Source organism: Petaurus breviceps, unplaced genomic scaffold (assembly GCF_028583685.1).
Source record: "Petaurus breviceps papuanus isolate PSGF00001 unplaced genomic scaffold, PetGlider_PUasm1.0 140, whole genome shotgun sequence".
NCBI classification, from domain to species: domain Eukaryota; kingdom Metazoa; phylum Chordata; class Mammalia; order Diprotodontia; family Petauridae; genus Petaurus; species Petaurus breviceps.
This window is the reverse complement of record NW_027185698.1, coordinates 25777450-25802893: the sequence shown is the minus strand read 5'-3', so window position 1 is coordinate 25802893 and position 25444 is coordinate 25777450. Positions and strand designations below refer to the sequence as shown.

General features: G+C 37.8%; 1 protein-coding gene across 7 annotated transcripts in view; it reads right to left on the bottom strand.

Annotated features, from left to right (window-relative positions):
• The window catches only part of LDB2 (LIM domain binding 2), a 412576-nt gene that overhangs the window by 96999 nt on the left and 290133 nt on the right, over positions 1 to 25444 (bottom strand). For all 7 annotated transcript variants that reach the window (XM_069069342.1, XM_069069325.1, XM_069069334.1 and 4 more), the window contains exon 3: positions 9047 to 9219. In XM_069069342.1, coding sequence (XP_068925443.1) covers positions 9047 to 9219 — 173 coding nt within the window. The remainder of the gene's footprint in view (positions 1 to 9046; positions 9220 to 25444) is intronic.

The window sequence follows — 25444 nt, the reverse complement described above, 5'->3', positions numbered from 1 at the left end:
TTGTGGCCAGTGGTAACCTGTGACATTGGATGGCCAAGAAAACTAACTGATCAGGACAAGTCTTGATCATTCCTAGAAATACCATCCTTCATGTAGCAAGACAATATAAGTCTCATCTCTTCTGTTCAAAGACTTTGGTGGCTCAATAGATGAGGATACCCAAATGGATAACCAAAGATACTAAATCAATCCCAGCAAAATAACCAGACTATAAGCTTCTGGAAACAGGGTCCATGTTTTACCCAACTTTGTTCCTCCTCTAGGATCTGTAAAAGTCCAAATGCATACAGTAAGAATGGAATAAGTGCTTTTGAACCCTGACCCAGCATAATGAAAAAATACTACAGATATTCAGATTTTGGCCCATGAAGATAAATTCTCAGTTTATTTATTTTGAAAGTCATCTCCAAAGCACTGTAAGATTATTATTTATATTCCAAGTGAAAACCTCTCAAGGGGTTCCAATTAGCAGCATCCCTGGGCAATCTTAGACAGTCAAACAACATGACCCTGTATTTCTTGTTTAGTTGGTCTTTAGAACCCTATTTCTGGGATCCAAGCCAGTGAAGACTGAGCCTGAGGAGATGGGGATAGGCTGGGGTGTTCTGGAGGGTGTGAAGCACATTGCTTCTCCAGTGCCCTGACTGGCTTAGCCCCAGAGCTTCATTAGCAATGGAAATGCTTTACTCCAGGTTTTCAAAAGAGTTGCATGGGGATTAAGCCACACAATTCCCACTAGGGTGTTAGTGTGACAGAAGGAACCTGTGGTGAGGGGTATAACAAAAGGGTGGGAGCCAAAGCAGGCAGCAATTAGTGAAATGTCTTTACAAAATAAAGCACAGACATTTGGATGGTATAATCCTCTATTTTAAAAAGAGGGGATTACCGGAAGTTTAAACAAATATTAGAGGAGTTAAATGTCATACTATATTATTTAATCTCCTTGGTAGACTGTTTATGAAGCCCTAACCCACCCTGATATAGGTCCTAGTTTTTCTTTTGACTACAACAAAATTTTACATGTAGTGTGTGTGTGTGTGTGTGTGTGTGTGTGTGTGTGTGTGTGGAGTCTTTCTGCTAAATTACTCAATTGGAGAACAGTAGGGTCAAGTTAAATTATGTTCTCGATTTGCTCTGACATAGCAAAGAAGTTGGGGGTCCTTCTTGTAGTGGAAATACACAGACCTACACAACAAAGGGCTGCAACAAGTCTCTCTAGGACTTACTCCAGTCAAAAGCAGGCCTGGCACTTTTTCACGATGGACGATCAGTGGGGCAGAAATTCTCAAATTTGAATTTGAGTCAGATATATTTCTCCTGGGGAGGGGGGTGGGTGGGGAGGGGGAGGGAAATAAGAAAGCTGTCTGGATCAGAAGAAAATCTGAACCTTCCAATTTGTTTATAATAAGGCCAAAGATATGTGTGACTGTCCTGCTTCTCTCCTGTAATCTTGCCTGTGAAAACCCCTCAGAGGCACCACTACAACTGGAGACCTCTTTTCATGATACTAAAGGAAACTGAGCACTTGGGGGATTTAGTTTATATGCAATAATTGCCAAATGGAATAGAGACGACTGGGAGGGGAGATGGTGAAAATGGGGCTGCTTAAAAAGAGGAAATCCATCCCCCTCCTGCAGAAAAATTCTGTGCATTGCTCTTAATCAATATAATTAATGTAGCTTTCATCTAAAGGTGCTCCCCCCCAATTTTTCAGGCTGCCTTTTACTTAGAATCCAAAATCAAAAGGGTCCCCAATTAAGAAAACATTTTCTGTTGTGCTGAATTCATGTTACCGCACTGTGAGCTCTGACATTTTGTTTCTGTGGTAACCAAAATCAGCTGATTAGTTGGCATGGCAACAGAAAAGATGTAATCCCAGCAGACACACTCTAATCAATGCCCCCAGCACAGATGGTCTCCGGAGGATCAACAAGAAAGAGGCTGCAGGCATTCAGCATATCACGTGCTAGCTTGAGACTAGGCCAGGAACAAGAGAACTAAAAAAGAACATTTCTCAAACTAACCGGTAGCTTTTTAACCCCTTCCTCCCTGGGACTAATCGTAGGATGTGAATGAGCTTAATGTTCAGGGCAAACAAAAACTTCTAAGGGGCTCTTAGCCACTCAGATACTGACTTTAGATGGTGCTGTGTGCAAATGCATGTGTGTAAAAAATACATGTGTGTGCATGCATTTATATCACAAGCATACATGGACTGCACATATATGGATGTGTACATAGTTAGATACGTGCACACAGGGCATACATGAAATACATGCCCCCCCACACAAATATCTATGCATATACATATGCACATGTATGTGATATAATGGTGAGATGTATATATTTACCTGTATGCTACATATGTATTTGTGCACAAACATGCATACACATATATATTATGTGTGTATGTGTACATACATGTATATTTCTATAATATTCTTCCTTTAAGCTTGATTCATATAATAGCTGATTCCTGAAGATTTTAAAATTCTTTTAGTTTAAAAGTAACTTAAAACTCATTCATTTCATTTTGAGCTATGGAATATACCTGCCAAATTTCTACATTAAATATTATATATCTCAAGATCTCCACGGTCTCTCATAAAATACCTTAGCTGTCCTTGTGATAAAGATATACACAGAATGGATGCAGGCACTGTACATGTTAAGAAAGGAAGATTAAATCACTGTTAGAGACATAAATAAGGTAGTATTTCTAATGAGGGAATTGCTATATACACTTTAATAGGAGCTTCCTGCGGTGTCGAACAGTGGAAAATTAGTATACTATTATTTATAATAAAGAATAACAAAAATATAGCCTATAAAATGACAAGGAATATGTTTTTATTCATTCAACTGCAAAAATCTATGCTTAATATGTGATGAAGATGTGCAGCATTCTCTAATTCTGATTTTAATACCTAGAGACTAAAAAGCAAAGTCACCCAGCAGAAAAGCCCAGATATACTGGCATAAATCAGTACTGGTATACTCAATTATATTCTGGATTTCCTTGCTTCTAAACACTTTGAAGCAGGATACTGTACTTATTAAAATCTACTTGTAGCTTTCTTTCTAGTTTTTTTTCAAGAGGGTATTTTTTTAAGGAAAAGCTTTATTACATATATTGAAAAATCCAATTTGAAATTTATCCATAACCTATAATGTGACTGTGATCAGGAAATTGCAAAATGTGCACTGTGCACTGGGGAGTTATGAACTGAATCATGGCAGATTAGGGCTGCTGTGGATTCTCGATTCACCAGTTGACCAAATTTTCATAAGAGTTCCCTGGAACTACTAGGTCAAAAGCTATTTAGGGAATTACCCTTTATTGATAGTTTAAATCAGAACAACAGTGATGTTGCCTGAGCACAATTTGCTTAGTAATGTCAGCGATGTTAATAGCCTATAGGAATATTTCCCTACATAAATCTCCTAGTCTCCCACACAATTCTCATTTTGGAAATGAAGCAAGCGCTACTTGGCTAATTCCCTTCCCCCTTCCCAACCACACTGAAAGGTCATTAGTCCATGGTTTTATGCTAATCATCCATAACATTTTATTACAGGAGGCTGTTATTTTTCCCCCATTCTCCCAGCTCAGATGAAAAATTTGAAAGATTCTGTAGGCAGTTTTGCAACCACCCAAAAGCAAATGAATCATCATAATTCATAAAAATAAATGTGCATGATTAGCATCTAGAGTAAGACCTCAGAAGAAGGTGGTATTTGTCATCACAGTATGGAAGGGTTCATCACACCTACTAGCATCATACATTGCCACTGTATGGGACAGTAGGTAAACCTAATACTTTATGCTGAAGTGAATATGGCATGAGAATTCTCATGCCAAATAGGCGTGTGAGTCCCCAAAGCAACTGTGCTGGACTCCTGGGCACAGCATTGGGCAGTCACATCTCAGCACAGAATCTCAGAGACCTTCTCACTCAGTACAAACTTTAACAAGACTACCCTTTCTTCCACATCTCCCCTAAAATAGTCATCCAACCTTTACTTGAAAACCCCCCTTGAGGGTCATCCACTCACTACCTGCCAGGATAGACCATTCTAATCAGGTTAATTCCACTTAAGAAGTTTTTCCTAATTTTTCTTTTTTTTTTTAGTCTTTCAGTTCTATATTAAACATTATAATATGAAGAAATATTAAAACACTTGTAAATTAACTCCTTGGATGGGATGAAAAGGTAACTAGGTTTACAACCAAGTTTTAAATCAATAGTGCAACACTATCATAGTTGCCAGGAGAAGTGGAATCCACTTATAACCTCTGAGACTGGGCTGAGAGTGGGGGCAGGTGGATCACCTGAGCAAGGAAGTTCTGGGCTGCATTAAGTCTAGGCCTTAGATGAGGTCTCTGCACCAATGTGGAGAGCCCCTAGGAGAGGAGGGGTTACCACACTCTCTAATCAACCTAGATCAGAAAACAGAATAGGTAAATTTTCTTTGCCCACCAGTAGTGGAGTGGAGCCTGTGAGTGACCACTGCATTTCCACAGCCTTAGTGAGATAGAGAGACTCAGTAGATTAATTTGGAAATGCATACCTAAAGCTGAGGATTTAAAGACTGTTTATTTTTTCTTTTTGGGAGGGTTCAGACATGTGAATTCATCAATGCAGGAAGCCCTAGGAGAATCTATTGATACAGGCCAACCACTCATCTGTAATTGAAAAGTTATGGTGGTGCTGCCAGTATGGGGAAGAACCAGGACTTGTACCCACATTTTGTGGACTCTAAGGCTAGCCTACTATTTACTTCAACATTCTACCTCTCTCAAGTTTCCTTTATGTCATTTTTTCTTTTAAAAATATAATAAATTATGTATGCACATTGAATTAGCATCTGACTCAAAATAAGGAAAGCATCAAACAGTATGGGCATGTACAAGCAGAGAAGGCTGGCTTTTCTAAAGTGCTAAAATTTTATTTTCTCTAGCTAATGTGAATCAAAGGAACCTATAGGTTCCTATATATATATATATGATGCTATAGGGATGCTATAATAGGGATGCTAGGTTGGAGAAATGAAACAGGGCCTTAATAAGTCAATAATCATCACAGAAATTCGGAAACAAAAACCTTTCCCAAGCACTCAGTTCCTGCCACATCCAGAGGGAAGGTCCCATATCTTTTACAAACAAATCTCTTTGCACAACTGTCAAAACAGGAGGAAATGGTGACCCACGATCCCTCGTTCCTTGTGCCCTCTCTGCATTTAGGTTACACATTGCTGATGTTTGGTTACCAGAAAACCAATAGCATCTGACTATTCATTGTCCTAGCCCCTTATCGTCTCCTCTGGTTTTCCATGCTACTGCTCATTGTCCTAGGGCTCCTATGCACTAACTTAAAGAATACATTTCTCACTGGCCTTCTCTTTGGTCTCCCATCACACCCTCTGCTTGCCTGACTCTGTGTTTCTTTGTTCATGCGTGCCCTTCTACCAGGAATGGCATCCTTCTCTCATTTCATCTACTGATACTTCGAATTAAACATATCTGTGGTCTACTCTCCTTTAAAAGCACAATCCAAATGCCGTCTTTCACGAAGCCTTCCATGCTCTTCCTGTCCCTCTCATTACTTTGTGTTGTTCCTTCCTAATACACTTAATAGCCACTCAATTTTGTTTATTATTATCATCTGTAGCCTAGCCCAGAAGCCTAAGGTGCTTCATGAAATGCTTTTTGACTGACATTGATTGTGTCTTATGCCATTACTAACATGTAAGTGCCATTAGGAGGCTGGCCAAACCTTGAACCTCTCTCAGCATGTCTGTTCTCTGTATGCTGTGGGAGCTTAACAAGCATTTGCAGAACTCAGCAGAATAAAATATTTTTTATTTAATTTGTATATGTTAAAAATCATACATCCAAGTTGTGAGGTTGTCTTTAATTATATTATTTTGGCTTTTGTGCCCACTTTGTAATTTGTTTTTACACCTTAAAAGAAAAAAAAAAGTGATCTTATGTCTACACAAGTCTACAGTGACCATTAGTCATTTCCTATGAATTTGGCCATGTAGGAGATCTCCCATGTGGAAACTGAGTCCACTGATGTAGACCAATAATTTATAATCTTGGAACTGGTAGAAGTGGAGTGACCTGTTATAGCCTTATATTAAGTGCTAGCCTATTGCTGAATCTTATGGCCACAACAAATGTAAGATATTTTTTCTAGTATCTCAGGATCATAGATCCAGGGCAGGGAGGGACTTTATCTACCCCTCACCTTTCAGTTTACACATGAGGAAAGTAAAATCTATAGAAGACAAATGACTCATCCAAGATCAAACAGGCAGTTTTAGAATCACTCACTCTTTGTATTCGAACTCAGATCTCTTGCCTAAGTTCAAAAATCTTAGAATAGCTTCGAACCTACATTTCTGCATTTCATGAAGCATTAGTCAAGCCTGGACGAGCCTAAATTCACGGGAGGAAGCAGAGAATTACAGTTAATTTGTTTTATTCTGCTTAGCTAAGGTTAGTTTGTAAGCTGAGTTATTTTGGAATTTCTGGTTGAAAAGGCTTCTAAAGCATGTATGATTGCACTTTCCTGACCTACTAATATACAGATCCAAATGAAAGATTTATTTGATGAATGAAGTACAGATCAGGGTCCTGGGAATATTTTAATCTCCAAAAATGGCTAAGGTCAAAGAAAATATAGAAGGCAGGGAGGAATTCATAATGGAAGATAATACTAGTAATAGCTAACATTTATAATGTGTGCTGGGTACTGTGCTAAGTGCTTTTTACAAATATTATCTCACCTGAGAAGTAGATGCTATTATTATCCCCATTTTATAGTTGAGGAAACTGAAGCAAACAGAGGTTAAGTGACTTGCCCAGAACCACAGAGCTAGTACATTTCTGAAGCAGGATCTGAACTCAGGTCCTCCTGACCCAAGACCAGATACTATGTCACTTAGGATCTCTTGCCTCCTCCCAGGGTTTGCCAATGAGCTTCTTCGTAACATCATGTTGTCTGCGCATCATGCTTTCCTTCAGTAGCCTCAGGCTTTGTTTGCTTCCTCCCCTCATTCAGTGTTGGCCTTCTCATCTCTGCAGTGCTCATAGACATGTGAGTATGGTATATATGGCCACAAGGTTGGTGAGCTGACCAATCACGGAGTTTGTTTTTTTTTTAAAACAAACTATAAACTTAATCAACATCACCAAAGTCAAATAATAAAATAAATTTTAAGAAGGATATAATGCCCCCCTTCACATATGACATGTATGTGTTATTCTTTGTCCTTCACTTTTGAAAAGGATCAATGACATCACAAGGTGGTGTCTTGACTCATGAATGAGACAGAACCACACAAACTCATCAGCCTCACTCTTAGGAAGTCCAGTGGCAGGACAAGAGACAAGATGGCTGGTGATGGCCCCGGGATGCAGTGGATGACGTTGGCATTGTTGGTATTGCCCAAATTCTTAGCATTCCATAGTGACTGCTTCGGTCATCTTCATAGAATGAATTGTTCTGATTTGCTCATTCACATGCTTGGGATAGATATCCCAGCACTCACTGACAGATTTGAGACCTGTAGGTTACCCTCAGCCTGGTTTAGCCTGTCTACCAGAGGGAGGCAGTTAGGTAGTTCAGTGGATATAAAGTGCTAGGCTTGGAGTCAGGAAAAGTTGAGTTCAAATCTGGCCTCAGACACTTACTAGCTGTGTGACCCTGGGCAAGTCATTTAACCTCTGATACACTCATGTACACACCATATGGGTATACATATATGATGCACATGTGTGCATATATAAACACTCTACACACATATTATGAGTACACATGTATATGTTTTGTATATACATAAATTATATAATATATACACAATGCAGGTATATACACACACAATTTATCCATATTTATATATGCAAGTATATGTGTATGTAGCTGAATGTGCACCATATTTGGAAGATCACATTTTACTTTTTGTGTGTTTATGTATAGGTATATAAACCTAATATATACATGTATGTATATGTGTGTAGTCGAATGTTAACCATACTTAAGAGAGGATATATTACTCTGTGTGTGTATTACACAATATGTGTAGCTCATATCCACCATAAATCCACATATATGACAATACATGTGTCTACATATAACCCACATACACACATGTACACAGCCTAGTGGCATGGGGAGGATAGGTCTGGAATTCAGAGCCCTGAGATTGGATCCCGTCACTACTATGCTATATAGCTCTGGTCTCAACTATGTCTCTTAACAACTAAGAGCCTCAGTTTCCTCATTTGTAAAAAAGAGGGACATGACCTCCAAGTATTTGAAAGGTTATCATGGGGAAGAAGGATTAAGTTTCTTCTGTTGGATCCCCAAAAGAAGAACCAGGAGTTAGTAGTGGTTGCTCTAAAAAGGAAAATTTAGGCTTGATGTCAGGAAAAACTCCCTAACAATTTGAGCAGCCATCCCTAACAACCGAAGGTCTTCAAGAAGAGGTTGGAGAAGTATTGATCAGGTACGTTGCAGGGGGTATTGTTTGGGGGTTGGAGTGGGACTAGATGGTGGCTGAGGTCTCTTCCAACTTGAACATTCTGTTATTAAAAATCTGCACTGCCTGCCTCAGGGGATTGCCATGGGAGAAAGTGCCTTGTAAGCCTTCGAGCATTATCCAGATATGAATTATTATGATTCTGCTACACTGCATAGCCTGTCTTTAGTTGCTGGAAAACTCTTCATTAAGAGTAAATAAAGAAATCAATAAAAATAGTTCTCCATGCAGCTAAAATGTCCATCTGAGGTTCTCATGTCCTGACTAAATACACATTCTTTCTTGCACACAACTTACACAGCAGAATGACAGTTCACAAAAATTCCAGTCATGTAACAAACAAAAAATTATCTAACCGTGTTGAAAATGTCTGCAGAATGAGAAATTAGTTCCACATTCCAGAAGAAAATGGTAATCATTATCCTTCAATACAGCCAGAAAGAAAATAAAAAGGGGGGTAGGTGGCTAGGTACTGTTACAGAGTCTTTTCTCTTACCTTGGTAAACATGGGTTTTCCATGCTGGGTGACCATGGTGCATTGATCACAGTCCACTGTGATTGATGAGTTGTGGTATGACTCTTTTGAATGCTTAAGAATGTAATACAGGTCTGTCACACCTCCTTCAAAGACAGTGCTGAAATAGCGGGGGATGAGAGTCCTTCCAATTGCTGTGGGGAAAAAAAATTAAATATGTATATTATCAACATAAATATTAAAATCCAAACACTGTGAAACTGAAAAAGAAATCATTCTCATCTGGAATGATGCATTGGGCAGATTTTTTTTTCGAAAGCTGTCATGTTCTTTTGGCATCCCTATTATGGAGACACGTTTTTCTTTGTGGGTTTTTGGCTCAATTCTTTAATTTCACCGATGCCTGGAAGTCCCAGTATGGAAACCACTTGCATTGATGCAGAACAGAAACACGTCTGTAATTCATAGTCGGAGAGCTGCCTGAGGCATCAAGAGGTTAAATGGCTGCAATCTGGTGACACAGCTAATGTATGTTAGAGAGAACACTTGAATACAGGTCTTCCAGACTTCAAGGACAGCTGTCTATTGCCTTCATCATGATGCCTCTGCCTTTTCATGTTATTCCTTTAGAAATAAGGGTAGCCATCTTTCTTGGGGTCTTTCTGTATTGTTGTTGCTGCTGCGTGTATGTGTGTGTGTGTGTGTGTGTGTTGTTTTAGTATGACAATGGAAATGACAGTGGGTTAGAGTCAGAAGACTTCTGTTTGTGTTCCAGTCCCAACACTGACTAGCTGAATAAGTTATTAACCTATCCAAAAATTGTTTGTGTTGGCTTGTTTGTTTTTTAGCCTATAAAATGAGGATGAAAATATTTGTAATATCTACTCCACTGAGTTGTTGTAAGAAAACCAATGTAAATGTGAATTGTTATTATTATTATTCCATTTGTGTTATAACCATGGGAGGGAAGGGGGACCAGTTTTAATCAGGAGTAGCATTATTAAAAAAAGAATCTGAGAAAACTTCATTAATATTACTTTGGGAGAGGTACATTCTATGTAAAATGTCTAATAAATGAACGAGACCAACACTTCCCTTTTACATATGTTTGAATTCTAGCTGTCCCACCCTGCTCTCTTTCACATGCCTACATATTTCTTTTCTTTTTTTTTGTGGCAATCAGGGTTAAGTGACTTGACCAGGATCACACAGCTAAGTATCTGAGAACAGATTTGAACTCAGGTCCTCCTGATTTTAGGATCAGGGCTCTATCCACTGTACCACCTAGCTGCCCCATATTACTTTTAAAAACAGAAGTTTCTTATATGTGGACATAATCTTTTTGTAGCTTATGTAGCTCAGTTGCACACCCATGAGGAGATGGTAAGGAAGGAGACCTATAAATACAAATTACTCTGATAACTGAGGTCTAGTTTCCAAAGAACATTATGTAAATTTGTAAGGGAAGCTAACACATCCCATTAAATGTACCTCGGCTGATTTTCCCTAGTTCATAGATTGCACAGAATTACATAGTACCTAGTACATAATTACAAGTGCATAGAATGTTCAAAGTGTAAAGGACCTTTCTGTGCCTCAGTTTCCTCATCAATAAAGAGATCAGACAAAATGATCGCTGAGGTCCCTTCCAGTTCTTACTTTTTATGATTGCATTCCAGTCTCTCCTTTCTCATACCCCATCCCACATTTTATAGATTAGGAAACTGAAGGAGGGGGAAGATAGTGAGACTAAAGGATTGAGATTCACCCAATGTCTTACAACTAGCTAGGGATAGAGATGGAAGGAGAATCTGGGTCTTTTATCCCAGTGGTCATTCCATTACTCTAGTTTTCCCCAGTTCTTTTAAATAGCTTGGTGTGCGACTCAGTATTTCTGGTACATTAGACTTAGAATAACAGAATCTTAGTGCTTGGAAGGGACTGTAGAAATCTTTTGATTTGTCCCCTTCTATCCCCCTGACGTAACAGGTTCATCCCCTCCACAACATCCCTGACAAGTGGTATTCCAGCCTCTGCTTAAACATTTCCAGTGAGGGCAAGCTCACTGTGTTACCAATGCAGCCCATTCCCTTCTAAGATGACGTTAATTGGTAGGAACTCCTTTCCTACACTGAGCTGAAATTTGCCTGGCTTTTTCCTTAGAAGAGCATGGCATGAACTTATTTTAGCTGTGACCTGAAGTCTACTTACACAAAAACTTTCCACTGGCATTAGCAGGAACCTTGCCTGTGTGCAAATCGAAAACCAGGTTCCAGGAGAATATTTTCTTAAGCATTTATTAAATCCCTCATGTTGACTGTCCTAAAGTTCTAGAGGCATACAATGCTATTTAATAGATAAATAAATAAGCTTCTGGTGATAATACTCCAGGGGAAAAAAGCCTCTATTTAAGAAATATTTTAATGTTTGAAAACATTTAGTTTTAATTTCAACAAACACCAATGTTAATCCATTTGGTGCAGTTCCACACCTAATTTATATATAGACATACTTTAAATTAAATTAAAGCACACGCACACACACACACACGCACACGCACACGCACACAGAGGAAAGATGTAGCTATAGAAAGCAGTTTCTTACACCTGGCTTTAAAGAGGGATTCTGAACTGGAGTTCAGGAAATGTGGGTGGGAAAACACGACATGTTTATTTTCACTAACTTTGGGTTTTCTTTGTAATCCTATGAAGAGAAGGAGCCCATAGGTTTTACCAGACTGTCACAGAGGTCTATGACACAAAAAAGATTAAGAACCCCTACTCTAAAGGATCCTAACTGACAAACTCGGCCCAACCTTCTTTTCCAGCCTTATCACATATTATTCCCCTCCATACCTTCTGTAGCCCATCCAGTCTGACCTTCTTGCCTCTGCCCACATGTGCCATACTATGGCCCATATCCAAATCCTCTCCTGGCCTGTACTTTGTTTCCTCCAGTACTCACCTCCTAGGTGAGGGCACAAACTTGGCACATTTCTTCAGGAAGTCTGTCACCTTGTATTTATTGCCTGTTATATACTGGATTCTGGGCTAAGTGCTGAAGTAGGTCCTTAATAAATGCTTGTGGATTTATTGTCTAAGTAGGTTCTATTGGCTAATGTTTACTGAATAAGCAATTGGTCCATGAGCATATGCTATATAATATAGATAGTGTCAAGAGAGTTTTAGACTCTTTCTTCTACATGCGCATATATAGAGCATGAGTTCCTATCGCCTCCATATCTCAATATTCCAAGGAGCCAGGACTTGATCTGATTGGATGATCTCTCTACCAACACCAATGACATGGCTCTTGCCGCCGTTTAGTTATTTCAGTCGCTTCTGACTCTTTGTGACTCCATTTGGGATTTTCTTGGTAAAGATACTGGAGTGGTTTGCCATTTCCTTCTCCAATTCATTTTACAGATGAGGAAACTCAGGCAAACAGAATTAAATGTCTTGCCCTTGGTCATAAGCCTGTAAGTGTCTAAATCCAGATTTGAACTCAGGTCTTCCTGACTATAGGACTGGTGGCACTCTATCCACTGTGCCAGTAGACCTTAAGAAAACTCAATACAGGGGCGGCCAGGTAGCACAGCGAGTAAGAGCACCGGCTCCAGTGTTGAGAAGACCTGGAGATCGAATCCCAGGCTCAGACACTTAGCACCCACCCAGAAACACCTGGCCGTGTAACCTTGAGCAAGTTACTTAACCCCAATTGCTTAGGGGCGGCCAGGTGGCTCAGCAAGTAAGAGCACTGGCTCCAGTGTCGGGATGACCTGGATCAAATCCGGGCTCAGATACTCAGCACCACACCCAGAAATAACTGGCCGTGTAACCTTGAGCAAGTTACTTAACCCTGATTGCTTTAAAAAGAAAGCTCAATAGACTATCTCTTTGGTGGGATAGTAGGATTTAAAGCACTGGACCTATAGTCAGGAAGATTTGAGTTTTAATCTTGCCTCAGGTACTTATTAGTTGTATGACCCCGACCAAGTGATTAACTTCTCAGCCTCAGTCTCCTCATCTGAGAATAAATGGGGACAATAAGAGCATCGATCTCAAGGGGTTGTTGTGAGTCAAATGAGTCAAGTGAGTAATATAAGTAAAGTTCTTTAAGAAATTTAAAGTAACATATAAATACTAGTTATTGTAACAGCGATTTCATTGTTTTAAGGAACTCTTATATGAAGAAGCTCCTTATATCAGTGTAGGTCAGTTTGCAGTCTGCAATGTAATCTTAGAGAGTTGTCTAGCACATTGAGAGACAAAGGAACTTGCCCAGGGTCACAGAGCTAAGAGGTATCAGAGGCAGCACTTAAGCCCAAGTGTTCCTGACTCCAAAGTTGCCTCTCTCTCACTGCCCCATGGCTGCCTCTCATTATATTACCATCTCCATTATTATTAATTTCATAAGTTGTTGTGACCAAAATAACTTATCATCTGGTGGTCAACTCTTTGGTGATGACCCTATCCAAACTAAGCCTCAGCTGGACCTCAGATGACAGAAATGTCAACTGTCACCAGGCTTGCTCTTGGAGCCTTTTCCATTTGTTAGGACCAGAGAGAACTTCCATTCCCCTGGCAGAGTATTTTGAGAAGTCAGGGTCACAGCCATGCTGTGATGAGACATTGGAAGAAGATTTTAATGAGAGCTGCCTCCATAGTTCACATTCATTTTGAGAAATTCAACCCTATTATATCAATGAAAGGTGTCATGACTAATGATATAAAGAATCATTTGTGCTATTAAATCTGTAGAACTAGATCTAATAAATATGAATGTGCAATTTAAAATAATTGTGATAAATAATCATGCATATCACCAAATATAAGTGAAATCACACGAATTTTTGCACATAAACCACCTCCAGCTTGGAATTAATTACTGCAAATCAACCCCAATAATTTAGTGAGCCAAGATCTCTATTTATTAGCATAAATGTACATACATATTTTTAAAATATAGGATTAAAGTGAAAATAACATAACACACTAGTATTACATAGGATCTAAGCAAAATTGCATTCAACTGAATTAACTGTTGGTGACTGAATCACATTGTAGTTTATCCACAGCACATCTTGCTTTCAATTTCTTTGTGATATCATTGCTTACTTTAAATAAATCCTTTTCTGGTTTAGCCACTCTTTCAATTTATAGCCCAGCAGGAGCTGGATGGGAAAGAACTTTGTGATTCCTTCATATTAACCCCAAATTCTTAATCACCACCTCTAGCTCAGAAAATATAGGAACTGGGTAGCAATTCACCTGGGCAATGGAGTGAGGAAAAAGAACACTTTGCTTACGGTTGGTTCTTTTGCATAGATCTGAAAGATAATTTTGTCCATTTCCAACAAGAAATAGTGAGTTAGTAATGTGATATATATGCATGTATATTTACGCATGCATAAGTATACACACATACATATATCTGCATATACATATACATATGCACACTTACATACATGCATATACTTACATACCTACCTATATCTCTCTATCACATCTATTGATCAATCGATCTATCTATCGATCAATCTATCTATCCACATTTATATGGACTAAGGAAGGATGGGATGAAAGAAAGTTATAATGTTTTCCAGAATCTTCTGAGTCTTTATAATACAACATAATTCAAGCTCATGATTTTTTTTTGGGGGGGGGACTCATGCTGTGACTTCACAGACACACCTTTATTATATTAGGCTCTAAGTTCCTCAAGGGCAGAAATTAGACAGCCTAGCATAATAAAAGTGGTTTATTAGTCTTATTCATCTTGATATTCTCGATAGGACCAAACACACTGTATTCCACAAAACAGGTACTCAATTAAATATTTGCTGAAAGAATAGATAAAGACAAAAGCAGCATTCTTGGACTAACATTTGTGATTTTTCATTGTCCACCATTACCTACCAGTGTTCTGGATCATCACGCATTATGTTACTCTATGAATGCATTTTATTTTTATACTTACATCATATGTTCATACCATGGATAAGCTAAATTAAAATACATTATTTATCTATGCATTTAAATCAACCCTGTATCCATCCTTCACTCTCTAAAACAGAATATAGTTTTCAAAGAATCTTGCAGTGTATGTTGGCCATGGTAATTGCTGTGCGGGACACTGTAGATTTAAAACACTGAGGGAGAAAAGTCAGAGACGACACCACTGTTAAAAATTTGTCACGTCTCATACATTCCTACCATTGTGGAGGTAACAACAATAACAATGAAAAAGAATAGCACATGGAAGGTTGCTTGGAATATTGGTTGTAGTCCATACCCTATACATTATTTAATTCTATATTTTTGAAATAGAAAAGAAAATCAGGGAGTAAATTATTCAGGAGACAGAAATGTGTAAGAACTAGTTTAAATAATTCTCAACCTTGTAGGTAAATATCAATACAATAAAAAAATAAAAATACAAAAAATAAAAATAACCTAGCAGTTACTAAATATTCCCATTCAGAGATTTTTTCAGGATTTTGAGCTCACTGTTTAGGCTGGGCTTCCGGTGAGGGGAGAGGAAAGATTGAAAGCTAATTTTGTGAGAAGAAATTTGGTAGAAGATTTTTTTGGAAAAAATTAACATGCCAAATCAGTTTAATTTCCACTTGTCCTCTTTAAGTCCTGAATAACACAAGCTCCTTGATCCCTCAGACCCCAAAGTCACTATGTCTCTATCTCTTAGGTATCTTCCTCTTCTCTAGGCTTTGCCACTATTAGGGGATAGTCAGACTAGGCTGTGTGTCTACAGAACTGTTCTGTCCTTGTCAACAATGTGCAATGACATTCTTCAACTTCTCTGCTAGAGTCCTCCATAATAATTGGGCCCCATTTTCCCTGTCCAAACTTAGAGGATCATAGAATCATGGAGATGCAACTTTGGAAGGTACATCGAGTCTTCTAGTCTAGCTTCATCACCAAGTATGACTCCTTCCTATGACATCCCTGACCTTGTAGCAGCTGTTGGTCCTCCATACTCTGCTTCATGACCTCTAGTTAAATCTTTCAGTACAGCCCATTGTGTCGTGGAACAGCTCTAATTATCAGGAAGATCACACATGCACTACACTTAATTATCTTGTTGCTTCCACCCATTAGCTCCTGTTCAGCCTTCTATGGTCAGGTAGAACAAGCTGAATTCTTCTTTGCACATGGTCACCTCTCAGCTAGTTGAAGACAGGCAGAAAGACTCTCCTAAGTCTCTTCATTTCCAATTCCTTCAGTGTGTCTTCCTGTGATAAGGTTTCAAGTTCCTTCATCAGCAGCCCAGTTTGGACATGCTCATGCTTGTAATGCCCCACCTAAGATACGGCACTAGACCCGATGCAAAATTATTGATATTGTCTGACCAGGACTCAGCACTAGCACTGTCATATCCCTCGTTCTGGGTACAAAACTAATGAAATATGAACTCAAATAATGTACAATACATAATATAAACTGAAATAATAGATAATACATAATATAAACTAAAATACTATATAATATAAACTGAAATATAATATATAATATAAACTGAAATAATAGATAATACATAATATAAACTAAAATACTATATAATATAAACTGAAATATAATGTATAATATAAACTAAAATAATAGATAATACATAATATAAACTAAAATAATAGATAATACATAATATAAACTAAAAAATAGATAGTATATAATATAAGCTAAAATAATATAATACATAATATAAGCTAAAATAACACCAAAGGAACTTTGCAATTCACTGAAGGTCATCTGGCCCACTTTCCTCCTCTTACTAAATTCTGGATCCATTTCATCATTTATTTGTTGTGTTTGTCTCTCTGTCCCTTCCTCCCTATTCACACATATGTTCATACACAACTGGACAAACTCTATAGGTCTTTCATCTAACTAAATGAATATTTTAATCTGGGCAGTAGACATCCTTGAACTCCTGACATCTAATCTCACATCTCCAAATGCCTATTAAACATATCCAACTGCATGTCCCACAGACATTTTAAACTCAACTGGTCCAAAACTGAAATAATTATCTTCCCACTCTCCCAATCCTCCCCTCTTCCTAATTTCATTATTATTATTATTAATTATTAATGGCACCACCATCCTCCTAGTCACCCCTACTCACACGCTAAATGTCGTCCCTGATTCCACATTTTCTCTGAGACTTCCCTTCACCACCATGTCCAATCTGTTGACAAGATTTGTCCATCTTAACTTTGAAACTTCTCACCTTTTCTCCCCTGACACTGACCTGCCCTGGTGTAAAGTCTCAGCCCCTTGTACCTAGACTGTTGCAGAGCCCTCTTGCCTCTTGTTAGTCTGTCCTCTTCAAGTGCCCCCCCACAGTGTACTTCATTCTCTTCTAAGCTATCAAAGTGATCTTCCTAAACCATGTCATACTGTTTTCTTCAATAAACACCCAGGCTCCTTATTACGAGGATCAAATATGAAATCTGCTGTTTGGCTTTTGAATCCATTCATAACCTGACCCCTTTCTACCTTTGCAGTCTCACACCTAACTGCCCATCATCTACTTGATTCTCCAGTGATTCTGGCTTTCTCTCTGCTTTTCACACAAGATATTGCATCTCTGGACTGAAATTTCAAGGGCTTTCCCCAGGCCTGGAGTCCTCTCCCTCCTTATCATTGCTTCTTAGTTTCCCTGACTTCTTTCAAATCTCAATTACAATCTCAGCTTTTGCAAGAAGCCCTTCCTGGTCACCCTAAATGCTCATGTCTCCCTCTATTGAATATATCCAATCCCCTCTGTACATACCTTGTTTGCACGTAACTGTTTGTATGTTATCTCCCCCATTAGATTATAAGTTACTTGAGGACAGTCACTGCTTTTGCTGCCTTTCATTGAATCCCCAGCACTTGGCATAGTTATTGGCATATGGAGGAGGCTCAAAATTGACTTAACTTGATTTTTTCTACTTAAATGTGCTTGCATGTGTATGTGCATGTGCACACATGTGTGTATGTATTCAGAACAATTTTTTCTGAGTGGTCACGGATAATTTCCCAGGAGTCTCTGATTTATTTCATTCAAGACTTACTGTAACTAGCTCAATGTCATGCACAAATAGAAACATCTCCTCAAATGTTTCCCAGAAACAGAGACCCATCTTTTTAATGTCAATATTCTACCAGCATTGTTGTCTGGCTGCGGGGTCATGAAATATCACAGTCTTCAAAGAATTAAAAATGAGTCACATATAGAAAGCAATAGAGAAGCCCATGGTGGATCTGAGAAGGTTGCAATATGTAATAAATAAGGCAGTTTTTAAAAAAAGAGGCAGTGATGGGGAGGCTGGTCACATAGCCAGAACAAAGGCTAACCAAGGGCTCTACTGGTATTCTCAATGTCAGGAGAAACTGAAGAAGACCCCCGATATATTAGGTTGACTCCCTATGTCTAACTTATAGAAGGACATGGAGAAAAGTCACAAAGGATGGGTTGGCATGGATGGGTTACAAGTTATGTCACTAGAGGGAACACACAAACTGACGAGATAATTAATCCATTTGAGTATTTGAGTAAGATCTCTTCACATCCCACTAATCCCTAAGGGGAACTTTCTCTTCATAAAATCAGGGAATCTTAGATTAGGAAGGGACCTCAGAGGACAGCACCCTGATGAACACCAAAAATAATGATGATATTTTTAAAGTTGTAAACTCATATATTAAAATAAACAAATCCCCTCTCTATAATTTCCAAGTTCCAATTCTTTACCCCTTGTGTGAATTTCTAATGAGGGGAAAACCTACTATGTTCCTCCAAGCCAGCCTATTACACGTTCAGAATGCTCCCATGATTAGAAAGTTTTACCTTCCATAGAGTTTATATCTCTCTTGCCACAGCTTTTACCCTTTGCATCTTCTAGTCTTGTCAGCTAGGACCAAGTGGAAAATGTCTAATTCCTCTTCCCTTGACACCTCTCATGTACATAAAGACTATGACCGTATCTCCCCTAAGTATTTTTTCTCCTGTCTAAGTACCTTGATTCTTTTAGCTGCCACTTGCCTTTTACCAGTCAGGTTATCTATCCTTTTCTGTAGTATCTCCAGCTTAACAATCTTCTTTGAAAAGTTGGTTCTCAGGGCTTAACATAGCACCAAGACAAAGGAGAATGTGGTATCAATTCTGTTGGTTCAGGAGTTTTTAACCTTGGGTTCATGAACCTGATTTTAATATATACATACAGGCATAAATACATGCATATATAAATGTAATTGGTTTACCTTGCAATCCCATTAATTTTGTTCTTAAAAACATTATTCTGAGAATAATGGCTTTACTGGGCTACCAAACAAACAAACAAAAAGGCTAAGGAAGAAGGAAACACTATGTTCCAGGCACTCTACTAAGCACTTTACAAATATCATTTCATTTGATCCTCACAACAGCCCTGGGAAATAAAGCTCATTATTTTCTCCATTTTCTGTATCATGAAATGAAGACAGACAGAGGTCAAGTGACTTGCCCAGGGTCACATAGTAAGATTGTGAGATCAAATTTGAATTCGGGTCTTCTTGACTCCAGGACATGCACTCTATCTACGGTACCACCCACCTGCCTTTAGGTCTGGATACCAAGACTCTCCCAATTCAGCCTAAAATCATGTTAGATTTTAGATACCACATCACACGACTCACTCACATCAAATTTCACTGTACTTTTTCAGATCTCTTCCAACAAACTACTACCTATCAAACCTTCTATATCTTATATTTCTGAAGTTGATTTTTAAGTCAACTAAAGGATTTTACACTTATCTGTATGACATTTCATCTTATTGTAATCTGTTCAACATTCTGGCTTGTCAAGATCTTTCTGAATCCTGACCCTGTCATCCAATATGGTAACTATTCTTGGTAATTTTATTTTATCTCTGAATTTGATGAATGTACCATCTATGCCACCATCCAAGCAATTAAAAAAACTGTTAAGCAACAAAGGTATACACACATAGATACATACAAATATATATGTATACACAACAAATATATACATAACACATATGTGTGTGCATTACACACATGCATATGTATGTGTGTACATATATATATATATATATAATGTGTGTGTATATCCCTAGTCTCTTTTCAATCAATTCAGTGGATTTTAGACTATTGTTGGCAAAAAAACTCTCCTTGTTTCCATTTCAAACTTCAAGCAAGATTGCCCTCAGTGTGTGAGCAATTTTTTTCTCATAAGCTCTTATAAGAGATGGGAAAGTAGGCATATAGGTCAGTAACTGTGGTTTTTTTTTAATCTTTCTTTTGGGCAGTAATAAGGTCGAAGAATTTTTCTAAACATTTGTCATCCTCCCTTCTTTCAGATATATTGAAAATTGATCCTAAAATCACTTTTTCTGTGTGTACATGGTCTAGTTTCTCTTCACTGTTCTTTAGCACCATTTCGACTTCATGCAGGAAATCAGGAACTGTGATCTTTAAATCCAAATATGATAACTCCATTGTCACTGATAGAGAAAAGAACTTGTTATAGAATTATTAGTATATTTTTTCCATTTTTCATATGTTTGTGTTTACTTCCAACTTTCATTTTTAAATGCTATTTGGGTAATTTAACTTTGTTAGGTCTTTCACCAAACTTTCTGTGTTTTTCCTTCCATTACTTTATTTTGTTACTTTATGAGGCAGTTCTGCTCATGATCTTCTACCATCATTCCCTGCAACCTTTTATAAATGAGTTTATATGCTAAAGTAATATTTGGAATTGCTCTTGGCTGCTTTCCCTTTTCACTTGGCAAGGCTATCGAGTGTTTTTTTGGCTGATGCAGATTCTAAGGATATTTTCTAAGGTTCCTCCAAAAGAGGCAATGCCATGTCTTTTAAATTCCCTTAGTACAAGGTTCTTGAGTGTGTGTGTGTGTGTGTGTGTGTGTGTGTGTGTGTGATAGACCCCTTTAGCATCCCGATGAACACCAAAAGTTACAATGAAGTTTTTAAGTGTGCAAAATAAAATACATGGGATTACAAAGGAAACCAAAGATTAGTGAAAATAAAGATGTAATCTTTTCTCTTCCAAGTTCATGGACTCCTGAAATCTATCCATAGGACCCTAGGGGGTCTGTGGACCGCAGGTAAATAAGCCTTGACTTAGAAAATTGTGATAATATGTATCAATGTCTGTTCTTTTGTCTGTTTATTTTTTCTTTCCTCAGTTTTCACAGTTTGGATAAAGAGATCAAGTTAGAGCTGTTTCAGTTGTGTACCACATCTTACATTTGTTTTTTTCTCCTAATTTGATATGGATTAGTGGTACAATTATATACAGAGAGCTGATTTAGAAATCACATCCATACTAGAGAGCAGTCCTTTCTTGTTCACTCAAATATTGTCAATTTTATGTTTATTGATATTATCTGGTGCTTACAATATCTAATGCCTCCTGATACTTTTATCAAAGAATGTATTAACAATATGCAGTATGAAGCTTTTGTATTGTCTTTTAGTTTTTGATTTCTCATTTTTTACTTAGAACCATATGTTGCAATAATTTCTTCACTGTTCTCTATTCCTACCTTTACAACAAAGTCATCAAGTATCTGATTTGATTTGAAAGGTATTGGGTTTTCCATAGAATTTCTGTACTTCTTCACTCTCTGGATTGGAAAATAATCTTCTATCATTGTCATAGTATTTTTTTTTCCTGAAAATTCTTATCACAAACATTTCAATATAAAATGGATGAGTGTCCCATGAAATGTCATTTCTTGTTGTTTTTGGATGCCTAACAAAAGTAACTCCCTCAGCTCTTTTATTTGCCTCTCCAAAGGCATCATCTTTCCATTTAGTTGAAACTTTCTTTTGTTTCCTGGATGTATTTATAGTGAGAATGTCAAGTTTGATATGATTCAGTTTCCCCGGCAGCATATGCACTCATTTATTCCTGGACAAGGACCTCACATTTAGAGTGCCAACAGTGAAGTTAATGTCTTAAAAGTGTGGGATTCTTAGCACTCTTTGTTCTCTCTTCTTCCACCCTGCCACCATCACTGTAGAAGATGAAGCTGGCCATATAGGGCTGAAGGATGTTTTACATTTTTTATTGTTTTGTTTCATAGGTTGTGGCTGCCAAGGCCAAAGGATTCAATACCAAAGGGCTAGTCTACTGTTGATCAACCTTTTCATACTTATCTAGGTTGGATATTGGGAAAAAATTACTAGTAAATACTTATCAAATGGCTCCTATAGGACAGCCACTGAACTAGACAATGGGAATATTACCATGTTTCCCCGATAATAAGACACTGTCTTATTATTTTTTTGGACAGAAAAACACCAGAGGGCTTATTTTCAGGGGAGGGCTTATTTTAATGAACATTGACAGCAATTTTAATAAACAGGTAAATGTGAACAAAAAAATGTACCTTTATTCAATAAGCAAATCACTGGGGAAGAACAGGATGACGCGCTCACTGTTACAGCTCTGATTGGATGCAGCTCGGAGCGCGGTGTGCGTTTCACGGGGGGAGGGGGTGGATGGTGCATACAGAAGTTACCGTAATGTAGCGTGTAGCGCAGGGGATCACCTTCACTACAGTAGCAATCTCAATAGGGCTTATTTTCGGGGGAGGGTTTATTTTAGAGGAATCTTACAGTAAGGGGAGGGCTTATTTTCGGGATAGGTCTTATTATTGGGGAAACACGGTAATACATAAGTTGGACAGTCTCTTACTTAAAGGGACCTACATTCTGTTGGGAGGAAGCAATGTATTCAAAGACAAGTAAATATATCTAAAGATGTATAAAAAATAGACATTGATGAGAGTGGGCACTAACATTTGGGGACAATCAGGAAAGGCCTCTTGAAGAAGGTCATGTTTGAACTGAGCTTTTTAAAGGAACTATGGTTTTCAAGAGGTAAAGGTGAGGAGAGAGAGTATTTCAGGCATGGGAGACAACTTGGGAAAGGAATATGGGGGGAGATTGAATGTTATTTGATAGGAAAGCAGTCTAGTATACTAGGGACTATTATAAGCATGGGATTGTAGACTGGAGCCAAACTGTTCATCCCTTTAAATATGAAACAGGGAAATTTGTTGATGGGAAATCATTGACGCTTCTTGAACAGAGGAATATTATAGTATAGCCTGGTAGCCTGTAAGAACCCAGGGCCCCACTCTGGCCACCATAAGACCCTGGAGTAGGATTTGTCGTGGTGTTTTTCAAGTTACCTTTGCTTAAATGAAGGTGTTCTGATTTCTACTCTCTGTTAAAACTATCAACTTCTGTTTATCTCTGGGTTTTGATGGCAAACAACTTCAAACAGCAGATGAGATAATCTGGAAGATTAGAATTTTATGTAGCAAGAAGGTATAACTCCATTAATGTATTATCATTATTATTATTAGTTAACACTTTGCAATAATTTTACTAATGATTTTCTATCTCATTAGCAAGGAAGTACCATAACAAGAGATTTATGTCTTCAAATAAGACAAAGTTAATTATAATGGGAATAATTGATTATTATGAGTTGGTTTTTTCCCTTAACTTGATAACTGATAAGCTATCAGGGCCTGGATGGTATTAACTACAGCTCAGCTCAAACTTCAGTACACCAGAAATCCACATGCAAATTTAATTACTCAAGTTTATAATGTACTCATAGGATTCATTAAACTCTACAGGGTCATTTATATCTAGAAATCAATGAGCACATTATGCAAATATGCAAATGTGGGTGTTTCTATTGTCAACATAAACAATTCTGATGATTTAATTTATGGTAAATAACCGTGTTAGGTAAGGAAACAGTGGATAAGACCAGACTCAAGTGGGAAGGTACCTAAATCACATTAGGGAGTAGGTTTTGTTTTTTTTTTTATTTTAGTGAAGAAGGAATAGGTTCAATGCTAACTTTATTTTCAAGAACTGATATCTTTTTTGGTTTACTTTTTGAGTTTTAGTTTGGTACCTGCTGGGCTAAAGTGTATGTCAATGATATATTTAAATTTTCCCCCTCCTTTCCTCTTTTGCTAGTGCCAAGATGTTTCTGCTCTGTTTCTATAAGAATATATTACATTTATGTATTATTCCTAGTAGACTCTCTGAAGGCAGGGACCATATCTTAGCTAAATGTTGTATCTTACATAATACCTAACACAAAGCTCTGCACATGATGAATATATTATCATTGTTTGTTGAGTGAATGAAAAGTTATAGAAACAATCAACATTCAGAAAAAAAAGGGGAACTCTCCCTGGGCTGAAACAGTAAAAGAAGGAGTTAAGGCTTGTTCTGAGTGAAACTTGAAAGGTTTGGATAGAGGTAGGTAGAAGGGTAATGGTAGAGACATTCTGTGTGATGAACCAATATAAGAAAAGTTTTGAAAGTAGGAACAGATATTGCCTGTATTGAGGGTGAATAAGAAGACTATTCTGGCTAGAATTTCTGTTGAGGAATAATGGGAGATAAGCTTGGATATTTTTTCAATATTTCAAAAATTACTAATTTCATGAGACTTTACCAGTGCAGATTACAACCTCCCCACTCTTTGGTAAATGGTCCTTGTGTATTGTTGAGGGTGACTAAAATTCATCACATGGTGACCGACCTTTGGTAGTGAGCCTTTCTGTACCTAGCAAGGTTTATTCTTAGATGATAAAAATAAAGTCTCTGGTTGGGTCCAGATTCAGAGTCTTTCTCACTTGGCAATACTTCTCAGAGCCTATATTTTATTAGTCCAGACTTCAAGAATTCAGAGTAACCTCCATGCCCCCAAATGGAGAGATATTAAGGATAATGCTACAATATACTTGTATGGTACTTTACCGTATTAAAAGCATGTTATATAGATTTATTTTGATCAGATAATCAATAAACATGTATTAAGCAATTAATATATAATGAGCATCATGCTAAGAGTTGAGGATATGAGGAAAAAAGTCTCTGCTCTCAAGAAACTTACATTCTATAGGGTAGACAACATATAAGCAAAACACACACACATGCATACAAGACAAAGAGGAGATGGAGAGGAGCTTTAGAGGGTAGGGTCCTATCAGTTGATATCTTTACAACTCCATAGAAGTAACATAGCTAATATTTTCCTCATTTTATAGAGGTCCATTAACTTGACTATGGAAATACAATTAGTAAGCAGTGAAGTAAGGATCAAACCCAGATGTTTTGCACTACTTCAGGGTACTTTTTACTCTCCAGAGTTGGGAAACTAGGGATCTACCAAAGGTAACAAACAAGACAAGGAGATCATGTTTTTAGTGGACAGAGAGCAACTCTTGACAAAACTATTAATTTGTTACAGCCCTTCCACACAAGCACCCATCTTGTGTCCTATGCTTGCTTACCTCAGCTCAAAGTTTGACGGGTGATCTCTCAGAGAGTGACATTTGAAGTGAGA